General features: G+C 43.3%; 1 protein-coding gene across 4 annotated transcripts in view; it reads right to left on the bottom strand.

The window, feature by feature from the left end:
• Positions 1–3,256: 3,256 nt before the first annotated feature.
• Positions 3,257–10,469, bottom strand: part of LOC147445976 (Polynucleotidyl transferase, ribonuclease H-like superfamily protein) — an 83,686-nt gene continuing 76,473 nt past the window's right edge. For 2 of the 4 annotated variants that reach the window (XR_015189838.1, XM_086525303.1), the window contains one exon: positions 3,257–3,593. Coding sequence is in view for 2 of the 4 variants with exons in the window: in XM_086525303.1 (XP_086381429.1) it covers positions 3,564–3,593 (30 nt within the window). In the remaining 2 variants the exon portion in view is untranslated. The remainder of the gene's footprint in view (positions 3,594–10,469) is intronic. The other 2 variants (XR_015189839.1, XM_086525304.1) reach the window with 1 other exon arrangement.

Genomic DNA, 10,469 nt, shown 5'->3' with positions numbered 1-10,469 from the left:
AGCTAAAGGAGAACTCAAGTTCTTGTTGCATGTCAAACCTTTCTCTCTATCTAGATTCAACCATATGAGGGTTTAGACACTTCCCTCTTGGTCACTATCACTTGCCCAAGAGGTAAGACCACCTCTTAATCACTATCACTCGTAGGTCACTCTATCGATACCTTATCAGACACTTTGTGATCATGTGTACTCCATGCAATGGGAGGCTCTTGCAAAACTCTTGTAACACTCCAAGCTCTTATACCCGAGAACATAAAGAGTCTTTTTGCCTAACCTTCATAACACTAGGCTCTTCTATCTAGCATGAGCACGCTCTACTCACTTCACCTAGCACCATCATCAGACGCTTCTTAACCTCTCCTCCAGTTGGCATTACCATTAGGGTTTTTTTTTTTTACCATTTCACTCATGTTCACTTTTTTTTCATAAACTTTGGCTGGTGGGAAGGGTTGTTTGGTAAACCTTAGCGTAAGAACCACTTCTAAACTATGCTTACCATCACTTGTGACATACAATATGATATCATATCCTAAGAGATGCTCACAAAAAACTGAGACGAGCAATCACGAGATGACCAAAAGAACTTTTTGATTTGTGACGGCAATTAATTATTCTTCGAATCCAACAAGATGGGTAATATTAAAGTGAAGGAATGATGATAGCTTGAATAATCATGAATGCAATATAAGGTGGCCATTCAAAGCAATGCCATGCATCCAACTTAAGAGTGAATTTTACGGTTTACCCAGATCATGAGTTGTTTGGTGGAGACATCAACGACAATAGGATAACCCAAATGTCAAAAGATATGCTTTTTAGGAACCTTTGTCTCTCCCTACACAAGATTGTCAAAAATCACCCTACACAAGATCGTCAAAATCAGAGGCATTAATGTCAATTAAGGTTGACTTATTAAGGTGGAGATAAAAACATTTACATTGATTCGGATAAACATCAGGATATAGCTTTAACTTTTGTCAACATCCAATATTCAAAGCATGGAAACTTGATGTTCAATGTTATAAAAACAATGTGAAGAAAACATAATGAATTCTTAGGTGGTTAAGTCTATATAATTATCTAGGAGGGAGAGAAAGATCCTACAATGACTTAAGAAAGAAGCATACTCACATTAAAAAATTCTTCAACTACAGGACAGTGATAACAAATTGGAGATAGATGGACATTCTAGATCGAAAGAAAACACTCCGTTTCAAATGGGATATCAAGTGCATTGCAATAAATTAAGAAGCCTTACAAGCCCAAGCCCAAGGCCCCCTTTAACTTGCAAATATTCAAACTGAAAATCTCTCTTATCAACATCTACTACCTTCGGAGCAGAATCAATCAAGATGCAGAAAAAGTGCTCCTTGCTTTGTCGGAAGAAGAACAAGAACTGCCAAGCAACATCTGGAAAAGGCGGGAAATCCACAACATGACTGCTGCTAACAAGCAAGCAATTGAGGAGGCTTGTGCGGAGGTGGCTAAAGCAGGAGAATTTATGGAAAAGCTGCAGGGCTTGATCAACTCACTGCATGGGTTCGGGGTTGAATAGGATTCTGATGTTATGTGTTGGGTCTTGGAACTTAAGTCTGTTGGTATTTCTATCTCAGAACTGTATTTTGTATCGGGGAGTCTTCCGGACGTGTTTTGTTCATCTTTTTGGTCGTCCTCATCAGGGTGGGGTGATAATCTTGTAATTACTGTTTCTTCCTTATATTAATATAACCGGCTCCAAAAAAAAAAAAAGGCCAAGACCCCCAATAAACATTGAAAGACTGAGTAGAAATATGGAGAGAGTATGTCTGTTACTCTTCTTCCTCAACCTAGACATAGACAACAATTACTTCCAAAAGAAGATCCAGGTTTCCTTTCCTCCGCGTGATGGAAACATGCGTTTCAAGCAGCCTTTGCCTTTCCTCCGCGTGCTAGGAGAGAGCAAGAGTTCTCTATCTCCTGCTCTCTCCTGATTCCAGCTATACGTGCCTCAGCTTCAAAGTGCAGGTAATCAAATTTACCATGCCGGGCTTCCAAGTCTTGCAGGCATGTGGCTTGCTCGTGTTTGCTTAAGGAGAAAAGAGAGGTCGACCTTGGCATACCTGTTGTAAGCACTCTGCATTGGTTGTAATCCATGGTTAACTGCCGCCCAGCGAGTGATGTTGGTCTCTCGGCTACCTGCTTGCCCGCATCACTCAATGTGGCCTCACTGGAAGACCGGGTTGCTTTGCTGACTGGCTTAGCCGAGGCTAACAGGCTGGTGATGCTACTAAGAAGGGTAATTCGGAAGACATATACACACACACATACCTCAATGTAGATGCTATATGAATGTCTACACAAAGGTGCACAACGGGTCACTCCAGTCTCTCAAAATACACAAACCTGCATGCAATATAGCATGAATGGCAAGCAAACAAAAAGGGCCACTTAAGGATGTACACACGCAAAGTATCAAACATGTCGTAAGTTATGAGGCAGGCATTGACCACTTCAATTAGCAAACCAATCCAAAAAACTTTGCAGTATATTAATACATGATTAGAAAGCCGTTGCAAGGTTTGCAACCTTTTCAATATAATTATGTTTCACAATCGAAACATCTCACACAGTAGTCTGTGTATTACATAAAGGGAGAATGTCCTTTAAGTGCATACATGTCAACAGAAGGAAAGCATATATAAATGGTACATACAAAAATAGTGCGAGTGCGATTACAAATGGGCGTTGTTAATACCCAATGTATGAATGATTAAGAAGACATAAGAGTCCAAGCTACTCTCTGCCAAACTGCACAAAGCCCATGCAAGACCCATACAAGTTTTGCTCTTGAAGAGAAAAGAGAACCTTTGCACAACTTGCACAAGCATATGCACAAAATGCTACTGCACGCGACACCGAACAAATATTTTCAAGCACTTGAAGTTTTATTGCAGCTAGAAGAAGTCCTCTCCATGTCTTGACAGAAGCAAAAAATAAGCATTTAAAGGCACACAGGCCGCATCCAATGGACCAGCCCAAAATGCGGTGCATACATCCATAAGTAATTCATGACATGTAATGATTCAATCTACCTAATGCTCCTGAAAATCAACATTCACTGAGCAACTTCATCATGTTAGAGACGTAGATTACGCACACTTTGAAACCGAGCAAGATACCTTTGTTTCATCGCCAACCTGTACCTAAAATGGTTTTCTTTTGAAATAGTCTCCAACAAGAAGAGAGAGAGAGAGAGAGAGAGAGAGAGTCTCATGTAAAGCTTTGCAATTGCTCCTACAGCACTAACTTAATACCCCAAAAATTGAGTTTATTCATGAAACCATTTCAAAATTGACTCCCATGTGAAGAAGAGCAAAAGTTGCTAATAGCACGAATACTTTGCTTGTATTTACTGATTGTTATAACCAGCATTGTTGAACTAAGATGTTCATTATGTCATGCGACAGCTCATTCAAACAAAAGCTCCTTTTTAAATACTGAAACAGTCTTCTTAATAAGTCCCTGAACAACTGGGCTCACCATCACTTTCATCAGCGAAGTCCACTTTCACAAGTTCAAGTGCTTCAAAGCCTATTCATGCGATCCAGGCAAGTCTAAATAAAGAGAGACAAGCAACATTCTCTCTCTCTCTCTCTCTCTCTCTCTCTCTCTCTCTCTCTCTCTCTCTCACACACACACACACACACACACAAACACACACCCACACAAATAAAATGGAGGGCTTGTACCATTTGTATTACATAAGGCCAAAACTCAACATTACAAAACACGGCCCTAGCCCAATGTCAAGATACAACCATAGGTGAAAAAGGGTCTTCATGGATTACAAAGCTGTGTGGAAAAACCTAAGGAAGAGAATAGAATAATTGATACAGGCATATTATACAAGGCATTATCTGGGGTATCTAGGGCACGAGGACTTCTATAGCAGGCCACTTGACGGGTGCGACATACTCTTGGGGTACCTTGGTAGCACAAGAACAGTGCCATGGTCAATTATTAGGCTACAAAAGCAACATTGAAGAATGAGAAGGTCAAAGAAATCATCCTTGATGTAAAATTAAAGGGCGAGTCCGTCCCACTTGTACATCAAGAACAAGATTCCAAAAACCAGGATTGATGATATCCTTGACATACTATTGGCTTCTTCGTGTTTTAGGAGAATCCTTTTGAAAAGTGGCTATCATCAGATCAGGATGGCTCCTGGAGATGTATACAAGACCGTGTTCACGACACATCCTTCAGATTGTATGAGTACTTGGTGATCCCTTTCGGTCTTACAAATGCTCCTACAATGTTCAACAGGACTTTCAAAGAGCATAGACAGTTTGTGGGCACCTTCTTTGGCGACATCATCATATTCTCCAAGAATGAAGAAAGGAAACATCTCTGTAGGTCTTTTGAGGAATTGCGGAAAACAAATTGGGGAAGAAGAGAGAGTTCGTCCTGCCCAAAATACACTTTTTGAGACACAAAGTCTCAGCAAAAGGTGTATAGATGGATCCGGCCAAGATAGAGACCATTTGGAATTAGCCAGATCTTAAGAATGTGCATGAAGTTCAAAGCTTTTTGGGTGTGTGCTCATATTGCAAGCAGTTCATTAGAAAGTTCGCGAAGATCGCTTCACCGTTGCATACCTCGACTCAGAAAGGCGTTCCATTCACTCGGAACCCTTAATAATTGCAACGTTCAAGACACTCAAAGAGAAGTTGACAACTGGTCCTTTTTTGACATTGCCAGATTTACAGAAATAGTTTCAGGTTTACTGTGATGCTTGTGGTACAGTTTGAGTGCGGTCTTAATGCAAGACAGCCATGTGATAGCTTACAAGGGTAGAATGTTTTCTACACCTAAGAGGGTTTCACAGATCTACAAGAAAGAGATTTAAGCAGTGATCCACGCTCTGACTTAGTGGAGGCATTGTCAGAATAGGTAACAAAAGATGGGATGAAGATAAGAATTGGCCTCTGATCCGGTAGACACCTCGATTCCAATCTAGCTCGACTTTGATAAGATCCCTGACACTAGAGAACACCTGCCCTGCAATGCCACATACATGAACAAGGCAATTGTGGAGGAGAGAGATCATTGAGGTAGAAAGAGATAGGACATCTGAGAGAGAGAGAGAGAGAGAGAGAGAGAGAGAGAGAGAGAGAGAGAGAGAGAGAGAGAGAGAAGTCTCTCCATGCTCATCACAAAGCTGCAAATACAAGTGTCCTAAGGAGGTCCGGCATAGATGCTACATGCCCTCAATGGAAAGCTCCCTGAGACACAAGTGACAACAATGCTACTGACACTGCCAAATACTCTTGCACACGAGACCTCTAGCAACAACTGGGAACCACCCGAGCAAACGTGAAACACAACGGATCTAGACCACCTCCTGGCAAAAGGGGACATGCCTTGAGGATCATCATGTATGGTACTGCTGCTCCGAGTGCCTGGAGAATGGGCTGCAACATATGTGGAAGGACCTCTTGGGAACTCACCGGCTATGCCTCATGTTGCATGTACCCTCCATCTACCGCTCAATCATGGCTGCCCAAAAATGCTGGAGAGACTGATGCCAAAAACGCTAGGCATGGCTGCTGCCTACTGGCCTCCTTTGCATGCCCCCAAGGGCACCCAAGAGAGGTACATCCCCCACTTGGACAATTTTGTCACGTGCACATTTAACTCTGTGTGCATGTGGACAAGTTGTACTTACTTCTAGGGTTTAGGTCAGCCTAGGAAGTGTTCTGGCACCTTTGTGAGCCTATACACAGGACGTGCATGTCCATGCACTTAAAGTAGCTGCATACCCTCTGATTGCACAACCCATTAGCATTAGCATCAATACCTATCACCACGCATCAGCATTTTTCACAGCAAGTGACCCGTCTCTGGAACTGCGTGTGAACCACCTCTTATAGTTTGTTTTTATTAAATGACTTCATTTTTTAAGGTCGTGGGGCTGTTGGGGAGCTTGCTCGAGCCAGCCTGGAGCAAGTATAAAAGCAACCCTTGGGGCAGCGTTTTCAGCCAGAAGAAGCAGGAGAGCCTAAGCATCCCTAGCACCGCTACCCGCAGTACCCGGCAACCTCCTAGCATTTTCTCAGCAAGTACCCAGCGTTTTTGCTCAGCGTTTTTAGCAGCATCAGCGTTTATACCTCTCTAGCAATAGAGAGAGGGCCCCTTGGAGGGGGGTTTGGGACAAGGTGGTGCCAAACGTACTGTACATTGTACATGGCGTATATGTACGTAGTACTATAATTTGTTTTGTACAAGAAAAAAATTTATGTACGTAAAAATACGTACTCTTGTAAAAAAACCACAAAGTACTAAATTTTCTAGGACATTTCCAATAAAAAACAAGAGAGAAGCCAACAACTTATAGAGACATTCAAAGACGTGTTTTACAAGACAACCACATACTGTGTAACTACTGCAAGAGACTTAGATTTATTTTTTTAAATCAGCAGCGTACGGACCCCAACACCAAATAAATAAATAAATAATATATATTAAAAAAAGCCGTACGGATCCATATAGAACGTCCGTATGGTACGGAACCGAGCCGTACGTACGTGTTGATCCAACCTTGGTTTGGGACCATCTCGTGTTGATCTTCCCTCTCTCTCTCTCTCTCTCTCTCTCTCTCTCTCACACACACACACACACACACACACACGCAGTTTTCTAGTCTCTCTTTTGTTTTGGACCATTGCGCAATCTCTCATTAAGCATACACCATCACTCACTTCCGCTGCACACAACAAATTTGCAACACTTTGGATATCTACCCTTGCCCCCCCCCCCCCCCCCCCCCCCCCCCCCCCCCCGAATTAATTACCACCAATGGGGAAATGGAAAAAATAGCCTACTAGCCCATAGGGCCTTGGGAAGGCAAGAGAATTTTTCGGGCAAACTGCCCGAGATTGCAAGGAGCCTGCATGGCCATGATTCTGAGCCAAAACCCTGAGCTAAAGATGGCTAAAATATCCCGACTTGAGAACACTACCTCACACTGGCCGAGCACAACCACAAAATAGCCCTCACTCCCTAACACCTGTCCTTGGGTGAAACTAGGACAAACTGGACAAATCCAAAGAGATTCCATAACTCTAACAAGCATTACTTACTTCGACCAGATTTCACAATGTTTATAGATGATAAGGGTTTGAGATATTCCTTGTCCTAGAAACAAGTTTTGGATAAGTAAATGAGATGGACGAACGTTTTGTCGCACCATTTCTAGATTGTTCACGTTATAGGAAAGAAGAATATGGTGGCCGATGCGTTGTATTTCAAGCCACAAATATCTGCCATCACGGCAATACATCATCAAAACTTGGAAGAAATGTTCGATCAATATGCTACAGATCTCGAGTTTACAGACATCTTTTTATTTTCCGAGAAAAAGATCCTTTTATTAGTCAATAAATCTGCCCATAGGGCTACAACCACCTCTACAAGAGAGGGCTACAACAATCATGAAGGGGAGACTCTCCCAAAGAAAAAACAGCATATGTACAATGAGGCTAAATCAAGAGATGGGAGGAGGGAAAAGCCACAGAGGTGGACGGTAGTGCCATCTGAGCACACCTTGGACCATGGTGAAGAAAGGCCCAGGGCGCCAGAGTCGAAGGAAAGCCTCTCTACGCTCCTGCATGCGGTCAGAGCTGCCCTGGAGTCTCTCAAACTGTCCTCTGAGAGTATGGACCAACTCTAGCCAAAGATCTCGAACAGTCTCTGCTAGTGGTATAGGGCGAGCCTCGAAGATGCGAAAGCAACGGGCCCGCCCGATGAACCAGAGTGTGAGGCTGCATATGAGCTCCCAACACTCCTCTCTCTCACGGCCATGATTAAGGAGAGGGGCTACACAGCAACAACAGAGATTACAGCAGAAGATTCGAGAAATACTCTCTCGACATCCAGAGTGCAGATGAGGATGGATTCTAGTAGTAGTATCTTTGTTCTAGTTCTTTTGTACCCAAACATGGTATTAGATTCACCATTTTGTAACAAATTGGTCTCATAGGTCATTTTGGCCTTTTGAAGACGTTATTATAACATTTCATTTCATCTCTCTCTCTCTCTCTCTCTCTCTCTCTCTCTCTCTCTCTCTCTCTCTCAACCTGCACCCCCTCACGCTGCGCATCCTCTCCCCCCGCCTGTTGCACCCCCCTGTCACAAAGTGATGACGTGTCTGCCCGAGAGCCGAAACCCTAACTGCTGCTGAAACCCTAATTTCTGGAAACCCTAACCCTAAAACCTGCAAACCCTAACCCTAACCCTAAAGGCAGCAGGGAAGGTCCCCGAAATAGCGCAAGCATGATGACGTGGCAAAATCCCAGAATTGCGGCGCTTGTTGCTTTTTGGCATGAGATTTCCAGAAATTACATGGCCAGCTTTTTGCTCTACGCAATTATCATGAGTGAGAGAGAGAGAGAGAGAGAGAGAGAGAGAGAGAGAGAGAGAGAGAGAGAGAGAGAGAGTTCTATTATCGTCCTCGGAGGTCAAATATGACCTATGGGACCAAATGAACATGTCACGTGGTGTGAGTGGAGTTCATAAGTGACTCTCGATGCTCAAAAATGGCTGAAATGAGCGTCGCAATAGAGAGTCCACATCGTGGTTGGGAGAGGAAGGTATGTAGGGAGAGATCATGGCTGAATATATGGGGAAAAGAGGACCTAATGTGGTCAAAAGCGGAGCACTCAAGTAGTGTGTGGTACTCACTCTCTCGCACTTGACGAGGGCAGAAGGTGCAAAGTCGATGACACTCCTCGCCAGTGCCCCAACGTCCTGTCTCGCAGCGTAGAGAATGGGAGCTAAGACGAATGGAGGCAATGGTGCGGATCGCACTCAACGGGATGGGCTCAAGGATGTAGGAATGGGTTCGGTTACCTCGTTCCGAGAAGAAGAGAGATTTGTAGTTTGGGGCAACGTGTGTGGTGTAATGGCTGAAGCGAGAACCTCCGGATTTCTCCCAAGCCGTGATACATTGGCGTTGTAAGAAGGCCTCATTAACTTGGGAGTCGATCAACGCATCCTTGACCAAGTGACATGTATCCCATCTTCCAAACCATTTCTTGATATCAAGCATCCACCCCGAACTTAGTATTTTGCTCTTGCATGTCTTTTGAACCATTTGACTTGCTTCATATGCGATTCTAGGAAGTCGATGCAAAGGGCTACGTTGTGTCTTACGCATATACTCCACAACCCTTTGCATGCCCAAGACCTCAATGGGAAGCAATCCGGACTCAAGAAGTAAGAGCATGGAGGGTGTTTGTGTCTTGACTTGGAGAAAGTTGGTGAGAAAACGCTTTTGGACATTCTTAAACTCTTTCCAAGTAGACTTCCCGATGCTTCCACCCCACACCTCCACTCCATAAAGAAGCACCGGTGTCACCAATGTGTCAAAGAGGTACTTTTTGAGAGCCCAACACTTGATCTCTCCTGCATTGCACATGTTCTCAAATGCATAATAGGCCCTCTTTCCGGCTTCCAAGCGACGCATTGCACAATCCTTCCATTTATGATTGGATGGAACCTCAAGGCCAAGGTACTTGAAGTGATCTACCACTTCAAGTTTCTCATTGTTATATACAATGCATGGATTTTCATCATTGAGGGTCTTTACAAGCATAACCTTGGTTTTGGATCCATTCACGATCAGCCCGCTATGTAGGCAAAAGCGTTCCAAGACACTCATAAGCTTTTGTGCATCTTCTAAAGTATGTGCCAAGAGCACTACATCATCGGCATAAAGCAAAAGCATGATCACCGCATTTCCAATCTTAACCTCTTCTATGCCTTCTTGCTGCATAAAGTCAAGAACCATGTATTCCAATTCATCAATGAGTAGCCCAAAGAGGGTTGGGGAAAGTGGGCATTCTTGTTTGACACCAATAGTGCTTGCAAAAAATTCTGAAATTCCATCTCCCATACGTAATCGACATATCACTTTTTGGTAGATGCGAAAGACTGCATGCATAAATTCTCTCGGCACTTGAAGGCTTTGCATACGTCTCCAAAGATTTCCTCGCGGTACCGTGTCAAAAGCTTTCTTGAAATCCACAAAGCAACAATACAACTTTTTTCCTTTCAATCGAGACGCTTCCATAAGAACTCGAAGAGTGACAAGGTGATCAATAGTGCTATGATGCTTTCGAAAACCTGCTTGGCCAAGTGCACGTTTGCCATTCTTTTCAGCCCATTCACTTATCTTCATCTCCATGATACATCCAAATAACTTTGCCATTAAAGAACCAACCATTATAGTGCGATAGTTGTTCACATTGTTTACATCTCCTCCTTTGTGCAAAGGTTTGATCCAATTTGCACTCCAATCATGAGGCATGCCATACTGAAGTGCAAAGTTAAACATATCGCATATCCAATATCGTGTTTTCTTGCTTGTCCATTTAATCATTTCAGCCTTGACACCTTGAAGGTCACCTCCCTTGCGAGTAGCAAGTTTC

This window comes from Adiantum capillus-veneris, chromosome 12, assembly GCF_014529385.1.
Source record: "Adiantum capillus-veneris isolate H3 chromosome 12, ASM1452938v2, whole genome shotgun sequence".
NCBI classification, from domain to species: domain Eukaryota; kingdom Viridiplantae; phylum Streptophyta; class Polypodiopsida; order Polypodiales; family Pteridaceae; genus Adiantum; species Adiantum capillus-veneris.
The sequence above is the reverse complement of the archived record's forward strand: the minus strand, read 5'-3'. Positions and strand labels throughout refer to the sequence as shown.